This window comes from Pseudorca crassidens, chromosome 17 (assembly GCF_039906515.1).
Source record: "Pseudorca crassidens isolate mPseCra1 chromosome 17, mPseCra1.hap1, whole genome shotgun sequence".
NCBI lineage: Eukaryota > Metazoa > Chordata > Mammalia > Artiodactyla > Delphinidae > Pseudorca > Pseudorca crassidens.
Window position 1 is genome coordinate 54,875,913 of NC_090312.1, and position 20,444 is coordinate 54,896,356.

Consider the following 20,444-nt stretch of genomic DNA (forward strand, 5'->3'; position numbering starts at 1 on the left):
TCATGTGTCTTTTTAAATTATGGTTTTCTCAAGATATATGCCCGGTAGTGGAATTGCTAGGTCATACTGTAATTCCATTCTTACTCTTTTAAAGCACCTCCATACTGTTCTCCATAGTGGCTGTATCAATTTACATTCCCACCAACAGTGTAGGAGGGTACCCTTTTCTCCACACCCTCTCCAGCACTTAATGTTTGTAGATTTTTTGATGATGGCCATTCTGACCAGTGTGATATGATACCTCATTGTAGTTTTGATTTGCATGTCTCTGATAATTAGTGATGTTAAGCATCTTTTCATGTGCCTCTTGGCCATCTGTATGTCTTCTATGGAGAAATGTCTATTTACGTCTTCCGCCCATTTTTGGATTGGACTGTTTTGTTTTGTTTTGTTTTTTGATATTGAGCTTCACATGCTGTTTGTATATTTTGGAGATTAATTCCTTGTATGCTGCTTCATTTGCAAATATTTTCTCCCATTTGGAGTGTTGTCTTTTCATTTTGTTTATGGTTTCTTTGCCATGCAAAAGTTTTAAGCTTCATTAGGTCCATTTGATTAGTTTTCTTTTTACTTTCATTACTCTAGGAGGTGGGTCAAAAAAGATATTGCTGTGATTTATGTCAAAGAGGGCTCTTTCTATGTTTTCCTCTAAGAGTATTACACTGTCTGGTCTTACATTCAGATCTTTAATCCATTTTAAGTTTATTTTTGTGTATGGTATTAGGGAATGTTCTAATTTCATTATTTTACATGTAACTGTCCAGTTTTCCCAGAACCACTTATTGAAGAGGATATCTTATCTCCATTGTCTATTCTTGCCTCCTTTGTCAAAGATAAGGTGACCATATGTGTATGGGTTTAACTCTGGGCTTTCTATCCTGTTCCATTGATCTATATTTCTGTTTTAGTGCCAGTACCATACTGTCTTGATTATTGTAGCTTTGTAGTATAGTCTGAAGCCAGGGAGCCTGATTCCTCTAACTCCATTTTTCTTCCTCAAGATTGCTTTGGCTATTCGGGGTCTTTTGTGTCTCCATACAGATTTTAAGATTTTTTTGTTCTAGTCCTCTGAGAAATGCCATTGGTAATTTGATAGGGATTGCATTAAATCTGTAGATTGCTTTGGGCAGTATAGTCATTTTGACAATATTCAGTCTTCCAAACCAAGGACATGGTATATCTTTCCATCTGCTTGTGTCATCTTTGATTTTTATCATCAGTGTGTTATAGCTTTCAGAGTGCAGGTCTTTTACCTCCTTAGGTAGGTTTATTCCTAGGTATTTTATTCTTTTTGTTGCAATGGTAAATGGGATTGTTTCCTTTTTCTGACTTTCATTGTTAGTATATATTAATGCAAGAGATTTCTGTGCATTAATATTGTATCCTGCAATTTTACCAAATTCATTCATGAGCTCTAGTAGTTTTTTGGTGACATCGTTAGGATTTTTTATGCAGAGTATCATGGCATCTGTGAACAGTGACACTTTTATTTCTTCTTTTCCAATTTGGATTCCTTTTATATCTTTTCCTGCTCTGATTATCATGGCTAGCACTTGCAAAACTATGTTGAATAATAGTAGCGAGAGTGGACATCATTGTATTGTTCCTGAGCTTAGTGGAAATTGTTTCAGTTTTTCAGCACTGAGAATGATGGTTGTTGTGGGTTTGTCATATATGGCCTTTACTATGTTAAGGCAGGTTGCCTCTAGGAACACATTCTGGAGAGTTTTTATCATAAATGAGTGTTGAATTTTGTCAAAAGATTTTTCTGCATCTATTGAGATGATCATATGATTTTTACTTTTCAATTTTTTAATATGGTATATCACACTGATTTTCTTTTAACATCTTTATTGGTGTATAATTGCTTTACAATGTGGTGTTAGTTTCTGCTTTAGAACAAAGTGAACCTGCTATACATATACATATATCCCCATACCTCCTCTCTTCTGTCTCCCTCCCACCTGTGCTATCCCACCCCTGTAGGTGGTCACAAAGCAACAAGCTGATCTCTCTGTGCTATGGGACTGCTTCCCACTAGCTATCTATTTTACATTTGGTAGTATATATAAGTCCGTGCCACTCTCTCACTTTCTCACAGCCTACACTTCCCCCTCCCCATGTCCTCAAGTCCATTCTCTACGTCTGTGTCTTTATTGCTGTCTTGCCCCTAGGTTCTTCAGAGCCTTTTTTTTTTTTTAGATTCCATATATGTGTCTTAGCATACATTGTTTGCTTTTCTCTTTCTGACTTATTTCACTCTGGATGACAGACTCTAGGTCCATCCACCTCACTACAAATAACTCAATTTCCTTTCCATTTATGGCTGAGTAATATTCCATTTATATATGTGCCACATCTTCTTTATCCATTCATCTGTTGATGGACACTTAGGTTGCTTTCATGTCCTGGCTATTGTAAATAGAGTTGCAATGAACAGTGTGGTACATGACTCTTGAATTATGGTATTTTCAGGGTATATGACCAATAGTGGGATTGTTGGGTCATATGGTAGTTCTATTTTTAGATTTTAAGGAACCTCCATACTGTTCTCCATAGTGGCTGTATCAATTTACATTCCCACCAACAGGGCAAGGGGGTTCCCTTTTCTCCACATGCATTCCAGCATTTATTGTTTGTAGATTTTTTGATGATGGCCATTCTGACTGGTGTGAGGTGATACCTCATTGTAGTTTCGATTTGGATTTCTCTAATGATTAGCGATGTTGAGCATTCTTTCATGTGTTTCTTGGCAATCTGTATATCTTCTTTGGAGAAACGTCTATTTAGGTCTTCTGCCCATTTTTGGATTGGGTTATTTGTTTTTTGATATTGAGCAGCATGAGCTGCTTATAAATTTTGGAGATTAATCTTTTGTCAGTTGTTTCATTTGCAAATATTTTCTCCCATTCTGATGGTTCTCTTTTTGTCTTGTTTATCATTTCCTTTTCAGTGCAAATGCTTTTAAGTTTCATTAGGTCCCATTTGTTTATTTTTGTTTTGATTTCCATTTCCCTAGGAGGTGGGTCAAAAAGGATCTTGCTGTGATTTATGTCATAGAGTGTTCTGCCTCTGTTTTCCTCTAAGAGTTTGATAGTGTCTGGCCTTACATTTAGGTGTTCACTCCATTTTGAGTTTTTTTGTATATAGTGTTAGGGAGTGTCCTTATTTCATTCTTTACATGTAGCTGTCCAGTTTTCCCAGCACCACTTATAGAAGAGGCTGTTTTTCTCCATTGTATGTTCTTGACTCCTTTATCAAAAATAAGGTGATCATATGTGCAGGGGTTTATCTCTGGGCTTTCTATCCTGTTCCATTGATCTCTATTGATCTGTGAAGTCTGGGAGCCTGATTCCTCCAGTTCCATTTTTCTTTCTCAAGATTGCTTTGGCTATTCAGGGTCTTTTTTATTTCCATACAAATTGTGAAGTTTTTTGTTCTAGTTCTGTGAAAAATGTCATTGGTAATTTGATAGGGATTGCATTGAATCTGTAGATTGCTTTGATAGTATAGTCATTTTCATAGTGTTGATTCTTCAAATCCAAGAACATGGTCTATCTCTCCAGCTGTTTGTATCATCTTTAATTACTTTCAGCAGTGTCTTATAACTTTCTGCATACAGGTCTTTTGTCTCCTTAGGTAGGTTTATTCCTAGGTATTTTATTCTTCTTTTTGCTATGGTAAAAGGTACTGTTTCCTTAACCTCTCTTTCAGATTTTTCATCATTAGTGTATAGGAATGCAAAACATTCATCTTCCTTAATTTTGTATCATGCTTATTTACCAAATTCATTGATTAGCTCTAGTAGTTTTCTGGTTGCATCTTTAGGATTCTCTATGTATAGTGTCATGTCATCTGCAAGTAGTGACACTTTTACTTCTTCTTTTCCAACTTGGATTCATTTTATTTCCTTTTCTTCTCTGATTGCTATGGCTAAAACTTCCAAATCTATGTTGAATAATAAGGGTGAAAGTGGACAACCTTGTCTTGTTTCTGATCTTAGTGGAAATGGCTTCAGTTTTTCACCATCGAGACCAATGTTGGCTGTGGGTTTGTCATATATGGCCTTTATTATGTTGAGATAAGTTCCCTCTATGCCTACTCTCTGGAGATCTTTTATCATAAATGGCTGAATTTTGTTGAAAGCTTTTTCTGCATCTATTGAGATGATCATATGTTTTTTCTCCTTCAGTTTGTTAATATGGTTTATCACATTGATTGATTTGCATGTACTGAAGAATCCTTGCATTGCTGGGATAAACTCCTCTTGATCTCAGTGTATGATCCTTTTCATGTGCTGTTGGATTCTGTTTGTTAGTATTTTGTTGAGGATTTTTACATCTATGTTCATCAGTGATATTGGTCTGTAAATTTCTTTTCTTGTAACATCTTTCTGTGGTTTTGGTATAAGGGTGATGGTGGCCTCGTAGAATGAGTTTGGGAGTGTTTCTCCCTCTGCTATATTTTGGAAGAGTTTGAGAAGGATAGGTGTTAGCTCTTTTCTAAATGTTTGATAGAATTCACCTGTGAAGCCATCTGGTCCTGGGTTTTTGTTTACTGGAAGATTTTTAATCACAGTTTCAATTTCAGTGCCTGTGATTGGTCTGTTTACATTTTTTATTTCTTCCTGGTTCAGTCTCAGAAGGTTGTGCTTTGCTAAGAATTTTCCATTTCTTCCAGCTTGTCCATTTTATTGGCATATAGTTGCTTAGTGTCAGTTGTTACTTCTCCTTTTTCTGTTCTAATTCTGTTGATTTTATTCTTCTCCCTTTTTTCTTGATGAGTCTGGCTAATGGTTTATCAATTTTGTTTATCTTCTCAAAGAACCAGTTTTTTAATTTTATTGATTTTTGCTATTGCTTTCTTCATTTCTTTTTCATTTATGTCTGATATGATCTTTATGATTTCTTTCCTTCTGGTAACCTTGGGGTTTTGTTTTTTCTTTCTTTCTTTCTCTAATTGCTTTAGGTGTAAGTTTAAGTTGTTTATTTGAGAAGATTCTTGTTTCTTGAGGTGGGATTGTATTGCTATAATCTTCCCTCTTAGAACTGCTTTTGCTGCATACCATAGGTTCTGGGTCATTGTGTTTTCATTGTCATTTGTCTCTAGGTATTTTTTGATTTCTGCTTTGATTTCTTCAGTGACGTCTTAGTTATTTAGTAGTGTATTGTTTAGCCTCCATGTGTCTGTATTTTTTACAGGTTTTTTCCTGTAATTATTATCTAGTCTCATAGCATTGTGGTTGGAAAAGATACTTGATATGATTTCAATTTTCTTAAATTTACCAAGGCTTGATTTGTGACCCAAGATATGGTCTCTCCTGGAGAATATTCCATAAGCACTTGAGAAGAAAGTGTATTCTGTTGTTTTTGGATGGAATGTCCTATAAATATCAATTAAGTACACCTTGATTAATGTATAATTTAAAGGTTGTGTTTCCTTATTTATTTTCATTTTGGATGATCCGTCCATTGGTGAAAGTGGAGTGTTAAAGTCCCCTACTATGATTGTGTTACAGTTGACTTCCCCTTTTAGAGCTGTTACCATTTGCCTTATGTATTGAAGTGCTCCTAAGTTGACTGCATAAATGTTTACAATTGTTATATGTTTTTCTTGGACTGATCCCATGATCATTATGTAGTCTGCTTCTTTGTCTCTTGTAATAGTCTTTATTTTAAAGTCCATTTTGTCTTAGATGAAAATTGCTACTCCAGCTTTCTTTTGATTTCTGTTTGCATGGAATATCTTTTTCCATCCCCTCACTTTGATTGTATGTGTCCTTAGTTCTTAAGTGGGTCTCTTGTAGACAACATATATACAGGTCTCCTTTTTGTATCCATTGAGTCAGTCTATGTCTTTTGGTTGGAGCATTTAATCCATTTACATTTAAGGTAATTAACAATATGTATGTTCCTATTACCATTTTTTTAATTGTTTTGGGTTTGTTATTGTAGGTCTTTTCCTTCTCTTGTGTTTCTTGCCTAGAGAAGTTCCTTTAGCATTTGTTCTAAAGGTGGTCTGGTGATGCTGAATTCTCTTAGCTTTTGCTTGTCTGTAAAGATTTTAATTTCTCCATTGAATCTGAATGAGATCCTTGCTGGGTAGAGTAATCTTGGTTGTAAGTTTTCCCTTTCATCAGTTTAAACATGTCTTGCCACTCCCTTCTTGCTTTCAGTGTTTCTGCTGAAAGATCAGCTGTTAACCTTATGGGGATTCCCCTGTTTGTTATTTTTCCCTTGCTGCTTTTAATATTTTTTCTTTGTTTTTAATTGTTGATAGTTTGATTAATATATGTCTTTGTGTGTTTCTCCTTGGATTTATCCTCTATGGGACTTTCTTTGCTTCCTGGTCTTGATTGACTATTTCCTTTCCCATATTAGGGATTTTTCAACTATAATCTCTTCAAATATTTTCTCACTCCCTTTCTTTTTCTCTTCTTCTTCTGGACACCTATAATTCGAGTGTTGGTGCGTTTAATGTTGTCCCAGCAGTCTCTAAGACTGTCCTCAATTATTTTGATTCTTTTTTTCTGTATTCTGCTCTGTAGTAGTTATTTACACTCTTTTATCTTTCAGATCAGTTATCCATTATTCTATTGATTCTTTCTAAAGAGTTTTTATTTTCATTTATTGTGCTGTTCATCATTGTTTGTTTGCTCTTTATTTCTTCTAGGTCCTTGTTAAACGTTTCTTGTATTTTCTGCATTCTATTTCCAAGATTTTGGATCATGTTTGCTATCATTACTCTGAATTCTTTTTCAGGTAGACTGCCTATTTTGTCTTCATTTTTTAGGCCTGGTGGGTTTTTACCTTGCTCCTTCATCTGTTGTGTGTTTCTCTGTCTTCTCATTTTGCTTAACTTAGTGTGTTTGGGGTCTCCTTTTTGCAGGCTGCTGGTTCATATTTCCTGTTGCTTTTGGTGTCTGCCCCCAGTTGGCAATGTTGATTCAGTGGGTTGTGTAGGCTTCCTGGTGGACGGGACTAGTGTCTGTGTTCTGGTGGATGAGGCTGCATCTTGTCTTTCTGGTAGGGAGGTCCACATCCTGTGGTGTGTTTTAGGGTGTCTGTGACCTTATTATGATTTTAGGCAGCCTCTCTGCTAATGGGTGGGGTTGTGTTCCTGTGTTGCTAGTTGTTTGGCATAGCTTGTCCAGCACTGTAGCTTTCTGGTTGTTGAGTGGAGCTGGGTCTTAGCATTGAGATAGAGATCTCTTGGAGAGCTTCCACCATCTGATATTATGTGGATCCAGGAGGTTTTTGGTGGACCAATTCCTGAACTTGGCTCTCCCACCTCTGAGACACAGCCCTGACGCCTGGCCGGAGCACCAGGATCCTGTCAGCCACATGGCTCAGAAGGAAATGGAGAGAAAAAGAAACAAAGAATAAAATAAAATAAAGTTATTAAAATAAAAACCAAAAAATAATTATTAAAAATATTAAAAAATCAAAGTCAATTGAAAAAGGAAAAAAAAAGGAAGAAAGAGAGCAACCAAACCAAAAAAACAAATCCAACAATTATAACAAGTGCTAACAGCTATACTAAAAGAAGAAAAAACAAAACAAAACAAAACAAATCAAATAAACAAGCAAAAAAAAAACCCAGACAGAGAGAACCCTAGGGCAAATGGTAAAACAAAGCTGTACAGACAAATTCATACAAAGAAGCATACACATACACACTCACACAAAGAGAAAAAGGAAAAAGAAAAAAATATATATATATATAAAGAGAAAAGGAGGAAGAGAACAATCAAATCAATAAACAAATCTACCAATGATAATAATCTCTAAATAGTAAACTAAGATAAACATAAAACCAGAGAAAAATTGGATGCAGAAAGCAAACCCCAAGTGTACTGTTGCTCCCAAAGTCCACTGCCTCAATTTTGGGATGATTTATTGTCTATTCAGGTATTCCACAGATGTTGGGTACATCAATTTGATTGTGGAGATTTAATCCGCTGCTCCTGAGGCTGCTGGGAGAGATTTCTCTTTCTCTTCTTTGTTTGCACAGTTCCTGGGTTTCAGCTTTGTATTTGACCCCACCTCTGTCTGTAGGTCACCTGAGGGCGTCTGTTCTTTGCTCAGACAGGACAGAGTTAGAGTAGCAGCTGATTAGGGGGCTCTAGCTCACTCAGACTGAGGGGGAGGGAGGGATATGGAATGTGGGGCAAGCCTGTGGTGGTAGAGGCCAGCATGATATTGCAACAGCCTGAGGCGTGCCATTTGTTCTCCTGGGGAAGTTGACCCTGGATCACGGGACCCTGGCACTTGTGGGCTGCACAGGTTCCCAGGAAGGGAGGTGTGGATAGTGACCTGTGCTTGCACACAGGTTTCTTGGTGGCCGCAGCAGCAGCCTTAGCATTTCATGCCCGTCTGTGGTGTCCATGCTGATAGCTGTGTCTCACACCCATCTCTGGAGCTCATTTAGGTGGTGCTCTGAATCCCCTCTCCTCGCGCACCCTGAAACAATGGTCTCTTGCCTCTAGGCAGTTCCAGACATTTTCCCAAACTCCCTTCTGGCTAGCTGTGGCACACTTACCCCCTTCAGGCTGTGTTCACGCAGCCAACCCCAGTCCTTTCCCTGGGATCTGACCTCTGAAGCCTGAGCCTCTGTTCCCAGCCCCCACCCACTCCGGCAGGTGAGCAGACAAGCCTCTCTGGCTGGTGAGTGCTGGTTGGCATGGATCCTCTGTGTGGGAATCTCTCTGCTTTGCCCTCCAACCCCCTGTTGCTCTTCTCTCCTCTGTGGCTCCAAAGTTTTCCACCCACCACCCCCCATCTCTGTCAGTGAAGTGGCTTCCTTGTGTATGGAAACTTTTTCTCCTTCACAGCTGCTTCCCAGAGGTGCAGGTCCCATCCCTATTCTTTTGTCTCTGTTTTTTCTTTTTTCTTTGGCCCTACCCAGGTACGTGGGGAGTTTCTTGCCTTTTGGGAAGTCTGAGTTCTTCTGCCATTGTTCATTATGTGTTCGGTTCGAGTTGTTGTAGGTGTATTTCTGATGTATTTGTGGGGAGGAAGGTGATCTCTACATCTTACTCCACCATCTTAAAGGTCTCCCTCTATCACATTGATTGATTTGTGCATATTTAAGAATCCTTGCATCCCTAGGACAAATCCCACTTGATCATGATGTATGATCCTTTTAATGTGTTGTTGGGTTCTGTTTGCTAGTATTTTGTTGTGGATTTTTGAGTCTGTATTCATCAGTGATATTGGTCTTTAATTTTCTTTTTTGTGATATCTTTGTCTGGTTTAGGTATCAGAGTGATGGTAGCCTCATAGAATGAGGTTGTGAGTGTTCCTTCCTCTGTAATTTTTGGAAGAGTTTGAGAAGGATGGGTCTTAACTCTTCTCTAAATGTTTGATAGAATTCATGGGTCTTAGCTCTTCCCTAAATGTTTCATAGAATTTGCCTGTAAAGCCGTCTCATCCTGAACTTTTGTTTGTTGGAAGATTTTTAATCACAGTTTCAATTTCATTACATGTGATTGGTGTGTTTATATTTTCTATTTCATCCTGGTTCAGTCTTGGAAAGTTATACCTTTCTAAGAATTTGTCCATTTCCTCCAGGTTGTCCATCTTATTGGCATATAATTGCTTGTAGTAGTCTCTTACGATCTTTTGTCTTTCTGAGGTGTCCCGTGTAACTTCTCCTTTTTTATTTCTAATTTTATTTATTTTAGTCCACTCTCTCCTTTTCTTGATGAGTCTGGCTAAAGGTTTTTCAATTTTGATTATCTTCTAAAAAAATCAGATTTTAGTTTTATTGATCTTTGCTTTTGCTTTCATTGTTTCTATTTCATTTATTTCTGCTCTGATCTTTATGATTTCTTTTCTTCTACTAACTTTGTGGGGGTTTTTTGTTCTTCTTTCTCTAGTTATTTAGGTGTAAGTTTAGATTGTTTACTTGAGGTTTTTTTTGTTTCTTGTGGTAGGATTTTATTGCTATAACCTTCCCTCTTAGAACTGCTCTTGCTGCATCCCATAGGTTTTGGGTCAGTGTGTTTTCATTGTCATTTGTCTCTAGGTATTTTTTGATTTCCTCTTTGATTTCTTCAGTGATGTCTTGGTTATTTAGTAGTGTATCATTTATCCTTTAGGTGCTTGTGGTTTTTTACACTTTTTTTCCTGTAATTTATTTCTAATCTCATAGAATTGTTCTCAGAAAAGATGCTTGATATTTCAATTTTCTTAAATTTACTGAGGTTTGATTTGTGACCCAAGTTGTGATCTATCCTGGAGAATGTTTCATGTGCACTTGAGAAGAAAGTGTATTCTGTTTTGTTTTTTTTTTAAATTAATTAATTATTTATTTTATTTGTGGCTGCCTTGGGTCTTCATTGCCATGCGTGGGCTTTCTCTAGTTGTGGCGAGTGGGGGCTACTCATTGTTGCGGTGTGTGGGCTTTTCATTGCTGTGGCTTCTCTTGTTGCAGAGCATGGACTCTAAACGTGCAGGCTTCAGTAGTTGTGGCACACATGCTCAGTAGTTGTGGCTCACAGGCTTAGTAGTTGTGGTTCACAGGCTTAGTTGCTCTGCATTATGTGGGATCTTCCCAGTCCAGGTATCGAACCCCTGTCCCCTGCATTGGCAGGCAGCTTCTTAACCACTGTGCCACCAGGGAAGTCCCTATTCTGTTGTTTTTGAATGGAATATCCTATAAATATCAGTCAACTCCATCATTTAAAGCTTGTGTTTCCCTATTTATTTTCATTTTCGATCATCTGTCCATTGGTGAAAGTGGGGTGTTAAAAAGTCCCCTACTATTATTGTGTTACTGTCGACTTCCCCTTTTAGAGATGTTACCATTTCCCTTATTTATTGAGGTGCTCCTATGTTCAGTGTATATATATTTATAATTGTTATATCTTCTTCTTGGATTGATTCCTTATCATTATATAGTGTCCTTCCTTTTCTATTGTAACAGTCTTTATTTTAAAGTCTATTTTATCTGATATGAGTATTGCTGCTCCAACTATCTTTTGATTTCCAGTTGCATGGAATATCTTTTTCCATCCCCTCACTTTCAGTCTGTATGTGTCTGTAGGTCTGAAGTGGGTCTCTTATAGACAGCGTATATATGGGTCTTGATTTTGTATCTATTCAGCCAGACTGTGTCTTTTGTTTTGAGCATTTGATCTATTCACATTTAAGGTAATTATTGATATGTATGTTCCTACTACCATTATCTTAATTGTTTTGGGTTTGTTTTTGTAGATATTTTTTATCTCTTCTGTCTCCTGCTTAAAGAATTTCTTTAGCATTTTTTGTAAAGCTGGTTTGGTGGTGCTGAATTCTCTTAACTTTTGCTTTTCTGTAAAGCTTTTGATTTCTCTATCAAATCTGAATGAGATCCTTGCTGTGTAGTGTAATTTTGTTGTAGGTTTTCCCCTTTCATCACTTTAAATATATCCTGCCACTCCCTTCTGGCCTTCAGAGTTTCTGCTGAAAAATCAGCTGATAATATTATGGGGTTTCCTTTGTATATTTTTTGTTGCTTTTCCCTTGCTGCTTTTAATACTTTTTCTTTGTATTTACTTTTTGTTAGTGTGATTAATATGTGTGTTGGCATGTTTCTTCTTGGCTTTGCCCTGTATGGGACTCTCTGCACTTCCTGGACTTGATTGACTATTTCCTTTCCCATGTTAGTGAAGTTTTGGATTATAATGTCTTCAAATATTTTCTCAGAACCTTTTCTCCTTATCTTCTTCTCCTGGTACCCCTATAATTTGAATGTCAGTGCACTTAATATTGTCCCAGATGTTTCTGAGATGGTCCTTAATTCTATTCATTCTTTTTTTTAATTCTGCTCCATGGCAGTTATTTCCATCATTCTATCTTACAGCTCATTTATCCGTTCTTCTGCCTCAGTTATTCTGCTATCTATTCTTTCTAGAGTATTTTTGATTTCAGTTATTATGTTGTTTATCACTGTTTGTTTGTTCTTTAGTTCTTCTAGGTCCTTGTTAAATGTTTCTGTATTTTCTTGATTCTATTTCTGAGATTTGGATCATCTTTATGATCATTACTCTGAATTCTTTTTCAGGTAGACTGCCTATTTCCTCTTCATTTATTTGGTTTTGTGTGTTTCTACCTTGCTCCCTTGTCTGCAACATATTTCTCTGTCTTATCATTTTGTTTAACTTACTGTTTTTGGGGCCTTCTTTCTTTAGGCTGCATGGCTGCAAGGTTGCATTCCCTCAGTCTTTTGGTGTTTACTTCCAGTGTTTGAGGTTGCTCCAGTGTCTTGTGTAGGCTTCCTGGTGTGTGTGGGGGGGTGGTGGGGTGGGGGTGACTGGTGCCTGCATTCTGGTGGGTGGAGCTGGATCTTGTCCCTCTGATGGGCAGGGCCATGCCAGATGTTGTATTTTGGGGTGTCTGTGAGTTTAGTATGACTTTAGGCAGCCTGTCTGCTAATATGTGGGGGTGTATTCCTGTCTTGCTAGTTGTTTGGCATGAGATATCTAGCAGTGGAACTCACTGGCTGTTGGGTGGGGCCGGGTCTTCTTGTTGAGATGGAGACTTCTGGAAGAGCTCTCACCGATTAATATTCCCTGGGGCCAGGAGTTCTCTGGTGATCCAGTGTCCTGGACTCGGCTCTCCCACCTCAGAGGCTCACGCCAACCCCTGGTCAGAGAACCAAGACCCTGCAATCTGCATAGCATGGAAGAAAAAAAAATAAAGAAAACAAACTGACAAAGAAAAACCCCAAGACAAATGGTTATAGCAAAATCAAACAGACAAACACACACAAAGAAATACAGATACACACAGAAACAGAAAAGAAAAACAAAACAGAGAAAACAAAAAAGAAGAGAGCAACCAAACAAATAAATGAACCCCAAAATGAAAACAATAAAAGTTAAACTAACAAAAACAAAAAACAAATCAAAAGCAGAAAGCAAACGAAAAAAAGTCAAAGTATAAAACAAACACACAAAAATGATGAAAAAAAGAAAGAAGAAAACAAATGAAAAATGGAAAACAACCAAAAAATAAAGTAAAAATTTAAAAATATAGTTAAAAATATAAAAACAAAACAAAGGAACAAAAACCAGGAAAAAATACAATATTACAAAAAAAGTAAAAATAGAAAAAAAACTTATTAAAAATAAAAACATAAAAAAGAAAAGAAAAAATAAAGAAAAGAATAATGAAAAAGAACAAAAGAATAAACAAAAAAATAAAAAATACTAATAATAATTATTATTTTCCTGTAGCCTCAGCTGTCATTGTGCTTGACTCCAGAGTGAGCCACAGCCAATCCCTGCCTACCCAGGAAGTCCTCCTATACCTCTAAGTAGGTCTCTGGAACTGACATGGGCACTGTGAGCCCAGCTCAGACTTTGACCTGCCCAACTCCTGCATGTCCTTATCCCCAAACTCCACAGTTGTTAAAGCTAGACCAACCTCAATTGTGGGGACACTCGTCTATTCAGATATTCTACAGATGTAGGGTTTACTAAGCCAATTGCCGGGATTTAATCTACTGCTCCTGCAGCTGCATGGAGAGATTTCCATTCCTCTTCTTTGGTCACACCACCCCTGCAGTTCAGCTTTGCTTTTGGCCCCATCACTTATCTGCCCAGGTGAGAGGGGGCAAAAGCAGTGGCTAACTAGTGCACACTTACTCACTCAGGCAGGGGAGAGGGATGGATATGGCAGCCACAATTGAGATGTGAGGGGAGTGCCTGTGGTGGCAGAGGCCAGCAGGAAGTTGCAGTAGCCTGGGGCTCACTCTTCACTCTCCTGGGGAAGTTGGCCTTGGATCGTGGACCCCTCAACAGTGACGGGCTGCACAAGCCACTGGGAAGTTGTGGGCAGTGAGCTGTGCTTGCTCACAGGACCCTTGGCAGCAGCGGTGGCAGCAGTAGCAGTCAGCTCCTGCCTCTGGGGTCTGAGATAGCAGCTGCAGCTCGTGCCCACCCCTGAAGCTCATGTAGACTGTGTCCTCTGCCTGTGAGCAGAAGAAGCTCCTATGGCAGGCCCGGCCCTCTCCTCATGCACCCCCAACAATGGTTCTTTGACTCTCTGGCAGGCCCAAGCTTCTTCCCAGACTCCCTCATTTGTGGCACACTAGACCCTCAGGCTGTCTTCATGCAACCAACCCCAGTCCTCTCCCTGGGGTCTGACCTCTGAAGCCCAAGTCTCAGAACCCAGCTTCCACCTGCTCTGGTGGGTGAGCAGACAAATGTCTCAGGCTATGGAGTGCTGGGACCCTCTGTGCCGGACTCTCTCTGCTTTTCCCTCCATACACCTGTTGCTGTGCTCTCCTCTGAGGCTCTGAAGCTCCCCCTAGTCCCTGCCAGTGAGGGGGCTTCCTAGTGTGAGGAAACTTCTCCCCTTCACAGCTCCCTCCCATAGGTGCAAGTCCTGTCCTGATTCCTTTGTCTTTTTTTTTTTTTCTTTTGCCCTACCCAGTTACATGGAGATTTTCTTGCCCTTTTGGAAGTCTGAGGTCTTCTGCCAGCGTTCAGTAGATGTTCTGTGGGAGTCATTCCTTGTGTAGATGTATTTATAATGTATCTGTGGGGAGAAGGTGTGCTCCGTGTCTTACTCCTCCTCCATCTTGAGGGTTCTTCCCTGGCAAAAGATCTTTGATAGAGCTTCTCATTTCCACTCTTCACTCTAAGATCCATTTTCAAAAAAAGACCAAAGATCATCTTCTGAAAATAGGAAACAGACCATATGCCTTTGCTAATTTAATTTCTTTGATGGCTTACCAGTGTACTCAAACTAAGATCCAAGCCCATCATATAGGTTTTCAGTGCTACTATCTTCTTGCTTATTACATTCCAAGGATCTTATTTCAACTTTAATCATATAAAACTCTGCTTTTCTTGGAGCACTCTTCCCAGTATTCTTTGCATAGGTATCACCTTCTTCTCTTTCTTTAAATTTGGCTTAAGTGTTACTTCTTCAGAGATGCTTTCCTGATCTCCTTATTTAAAGTAAGTTCCCCTTATGTTTTCTTTTTCTCAACCCCTGATGTGTTTCCTTTGTAGCATTCAATAGTTTTTCAATTACTATAATTACATTTTTGTGTTTTTGGTTTTCATCTGCTGAATTCACTTGAGTATGGGATGATCAGGGTAGTGATCAGTTCTGTCTTGTTCTCTTTAGTATCCTTGGTACCTAACATGATACTTGGGACACTGGAGGTACTCAACAAATGTTGTTTTAATTTAAAATGATAACAAATGGTAGTAGAAACTCTTGGGGTAAATAAGATTACCCTGGTTACAAACTAGAGACTCCTACCTAAATCTAGCCTGAAGATGTGTTTTTTTGGTTCATTTGTATTGTGTTGATTTAGGCTAGTAAGTGGTTTTAAATTTTTTTAAATTCCTTTAGGTATAACATGAATGCTACAGTTTATCATAGTCCTCAGCTACAGATAGTATTGAAATATTTTAACAATGAGGAAGGGCTTACATCTAGTAGAAAGGACACAGGATACTTTGTAAGATATTAAGATAATGTTTTACTTTGCCAGATATTAACCTCAAGAGGAGTTAGTTACTCAAGAAGTTGCTTGAGTATAGAAAGATCCAGGATGTGTCTCAATATTTGAATACCTCTGCCACTCCACTCCTGTCATCTCTAGACTGGCCCTTATAAATATTTGAGTTTGTGACACCACTCTGTCCCTGTACAATTTAAAATTAAAAGAGAAGAGGGCAGAGAACAGAGCCTTGGGAAATGTCAACATTCAAGGACTGAGTAAAATAAATGAATCTCAGAGAGAAGCAGCTAGAGAAGAAAGAGCAACAAAAACAAAATGGTTTTCTAGCAGCTCAGGGAGAAAAGTTCTTTAAGTGGGCAACTGTGTCAATAGATAAGGGTGGAAAATTGTAGGCATTGGTGACTCCAGGACAAAAGGTTTCAGTAGACAATAGGTATTAAGTCAACTTTCAGTGGAGTGAGAAATGGTTGCAGACAACTTGAGAGTCATACCAAAGATGGGAGTGGTGTACATAGTCTGCCAGGGCTGTAGGGCATAAGGAAGTGTGTTGTCTGTAGATAATTTCAAAACAGTAATAAAGCTGACTGAAGTTCATCTTTTTTTTAGTATTGCTGTACTCTGGCAATTCTGAACAAGTTTAGGGTTAAAATTTTGCTACCTTCAGTCATCACTCTTAAAGAGAAGGATAGTGTAACAGCTAGAAGAGGGCATCATGTTAAAAGAGGATGACTTTATTAAACTAGATGGACTTGTGAATGTTTATATATTAAAAGAAAAGGATCAGTCCAGAAGAAGTGTTTTAACAGAGTAGAGGTTGTAATCAGTACAGCAATCTGAGGGCATATAGAATGCCCAACACACAGGAATGATTTAGCCTTGAATGAAAATAAGGCCTCTAATTCCTAGAGGAAGAATCCCTGACCCTTGAATCAAAACTGTTTCAATAGGGCAAGTTCTAGATCTTTTTTATTTCTTAAATTAACACACAAATTCTGATTACATTATTAAGTAAGTTTTCATTTTGTCCACTTTTGAAAATAACATTTATGTTTCAAAAATAATGTCAGTATTCCAGGTGTGACTGCTACTAATTTATTTCATGGATTTCATGTAAAATAATTTTAAATGCATTGTGTTAGTAGATATATTCTAATTTCTGACATTAAATTAGTGTATTCTGCATTTGCACTTATTTCATACAGGTAACAAATATTGGGTGTTCAAGGACACGACTCTTCAACCTGGTTACCCTCATGACTTGATTACTCTTGGAAGCGGAATTCCCCCTCATGGTATTGATTCAGCCATTTGGTGGGAGGACGTTGGGAAAACCTATTTCTTCAAGGGGGACAGGTCAGTACACACTTCACATGAGGAAAACAGTTAACTAATGTTTAGAGAAGTCAATATATCTAGTCTATAATAGGCATGTACATTTGAGGAAAGAACCTGTGTAGATATAAGCACAAGAATTAATAGAATTGCAACCATTTTTAAACATATTTTAAAATAATATTCAAGGTAAATCTTTCTCTAATATACCCAAGTAATGTGACTTTCTTATGAATGTATATATATATAGTATATATTCTTTCTCTTCTGTATAATCTTAACATGCCTATAAAGCTGTATAGGTCGTGTATTTTATCCTTACAATGCATTTTCTTGTAATTTTACTTACTTTACTTAAAAAGTACTTTTAAGAGAGGCTTTTTTTTTGCTTTTATATTTAAAGTTAAATTTTTACACTTTTCACACAGTTAATTTTGAACATTTTCAAATACTTTCAGTTTAGTCATGAGTTCTATTTCTTAGGACACTATTTATTTAGGTACCAGCAGATAGGTGCAATGAGCTAACTAAACTATCACTGGACTAAACACTTTTAGCTTGAAGTATAATATCTCTTGCTATTTTCTGTCATTTCTTTTCCTTTTATGACATTACTAACAGGGTTTGTAAAACAAAGTGAACTATTAGTTTATGACATACAGTAGCCACTAAGCATACTAATTTCACCCCCTGCCTACTTTTTGACAGATATTACATATAAAATATAAGCTGAAGGCTATATTTTTATTATTTAAAATTAATATTAGGTTAAAAAGAAATAAAGATGAAAAATCAAATTTTACTTACACTATTACTAGTTGGGTCAAAATGTGACACTCATAAGTAACCTTCATTGTTAGGTAAAACTTAAATATGTTATTTTACAAGTAAATTTAAAGCACGCACACACACAAATACACATAAAAACAACAGGTTTTAATGAGCAACAAGCTAGTATTGAGTTCGCCTTATAATCTTAACATAATGTAACCCTATAAAATGTCTCCAACTTCATGAGAAAAATAAGGATATAAACCTTGTTTATTTTATACTTTGTAATTTTTGATAGCAAGTGACTTAAAACATTGAGCTTTATCTGTGAACAAAAGGATCCTATCATTTGTGTCCATGGATAAAAATGTATAATTTTATTCTGTTACAAGCTTTTTATACATTAAATTTGTATATATTTCTATGGCAAAATATTCATAGCTTTTAATTCACTATCATGAAACTAAGGTTTTGCTGAATGTTTCTTACTAAATCACAAAACAAAATGATTCATCAAACAAAAACTCTATTAATGTAGAAGATATTACTTATCATCACAAAAAAGTATATGACTCTCAGTAAGATATGTGTAGTTAGAGTATGAAAAGAGAAGAATGAAGAAATTGCCACAGCATGGTGACCCCTAATGAAAATAAATCTGTGGACTTATATTCTTTAAAATAACAACCCTCAGGTTGTTAGAGTTTAATTCCTCAGCTGGTTTTAATTGCTTGAATGTACTCTTTCAGGACTAGGTTCAATACAGTCCTGTATTGTCCCCACCCCACCCCCACTCCCAGAAAGGGGTAGAAACAAAAGGCTGAGAAGACACCCTGGAGAAATTAACTTCTACAAGACAAAACATGAAAGCTTAACTTTCATATAACAGCTTTAATGAGGGTTTCATAGATGACAATAAAAACTGCCATTTTATTATCAGTTAGCCATACTTTTAAAAATGTTTCCATTCTAAAAACTTAGCACTTCTTGAAAAAATTAAGTTTAGAAATTAAATGTGGGCTACCTCAAGTCAGTGAAATCAATGAAGGTTACATACCAAATTTATAATGGAATAAAGATATAGTAAGTGAGAAAAGGAGTTTTAGTAAATTTATTTCTGACTTGACAAGCTTCATGCAAAATATAACAAAATATATAGAAATAGTTTGATTTTAAGTTCTGCTTAAATAACTGCTTTTATAGGTTTTAAAAATATTTAAAGCAGGATCCCAACTAATTTCCATGTGTGTGATCTTATATATGAGTTCATGAATCACAGATGTTTTATAAACAGATGACTTCATATTTGTATAATTGCTTAATTCCAAAGTCACACAATTTATTAATACATTCATTCTAGATTAAAACTAGATGGAAAAGACATTAAATTATCTAACTCAAACATTAAAACAACAATTTGCTTATCACTTTTATATGAGAATTCAGTGAGTTTTTCTTCCTTATAGGCATTATATATTTACAATACTTATCAATTTTAACTTTATATATTTTTCCATGTATATTTTGAGTGAAAATATTGAAAACATTTATCTTTATTTATTTCTTCCTCTTATTTCATTGACATTTTTCTGTTTTAAGAAAATGTAAAACAGATTTCTATTTCTCTAAGGTTAAGATCAGAAAAGGATTTTAGAGACAACTTAGTCCTGGTGTAAAAAACTCAATTGCTTTAAGGGATCATGCAAATAATATAACAGTGCTGGGTATAGGGGTAATATATACGGCAGTAGGGAGTGATAGGTACTGTGATGAGCTGGAAAGTACAAATACTCTAGAAAAGCATTCAAAATCAGAATCATTTATATAATTTGCTAGACAAACAAAGCATAGCTTTAAATTATATTTGATTCAAGTGCTGCCATATGTCAGTCCTACATCATATTCACTTCCTACCAAAGTCTAGACTGCCTCAGTTACATTCCATAGGTATTCATCCTTCTGTACCTGACTGCCTGTGGTGACAGCATAAATATGAGACAGCCCATTACATTCTCAATAGCTCTAATTCCTTCTTGCATAAGATTTCTGTACTCATCTTGGCATATCTCTCACTCATTTAGTTAAAACATTTTTTGAGCACATACTATGTGACATGTACTAGGTAATGAAGATATAGTAGTAAAAATAAAACACACGTATTCTTCTCCCATGGTCCTTAGATTCTATTAGGGGAGATAGTTGTAAACAGAGAAGAAATAAATCACCCTGATACATTAACATTGAGAAACACTACAAGAAATATAATAGGTGATGATGTGATAGAGGCTTGTGGGTGGTAAAGAGTGGTTGGGAAATTAGTGTGGAGGTCAAGAAAGGCCTAAATTGTGAAGGGTACACTGATGCAAGGACTTTAGTGGGGAGAAATTTCAACCACACGAAGCTATTCAGAACAGTGTGTTGTAAGTACCTGAAATAGCAGTACAAAAGCAAAAATGTTAGAATATTCAAATCAGAAAAAAATATTGTGGCTACAGCATAGTGGATAAGTGGTCAAGGAGGTCACACAGGTAAGCAGGGACCAGATTACGAGGCCCTGTAGAACATGGCAAAGACTGGATTTTTTAATTTTAAGTACAATGGAAAACATTGGAGGGTTTTCAACAGGAAAGTGCATGTTCTGATATGTATTCAAAAACATCATTATGGCCTCCGTGTGAAGAATGGACTTCAAAAGTGGAAGCAAGGAGATTAATTGGTAGGCTGTTGAAGTAGTACAAGGGGACACAATGGTAGCAGTGGAGATGGAGCAAAGAGTACAGTTTACATTTTGTATGTAATCATAACAAGTTTTTCTTATGGCTTGGATTTTACGGGTGAGAAAAGCAAATCAAAGACAACATCTAGGTTTATTG

At 36.8% G+C, this 20,444-nt stretch overlaps 1 protein-coding gene across 1 annotated transcript in view; it reads left to right on the forward strand.

The window, feature by feature from the left end:
• MMP16 (matrix metallopeptidase 16) overlaps nucleotides 1-20,444 on the forward strand; it is a 358,158-nt gene that overhangs the window by 316,083 nt on the left and 21,631 nt on the right. The window contains exon 8 of the mRNA XM_067711935.1: nucleotides 16,671-16,821. Coding sequence (XP_067568036.1) covers nucleotides 16,671-16,821 — 151 coding nt within the window. The remainder of the gene's footprint in view (nucleotides 1-16,670; nucleotides 16,822-20,444) is intronic.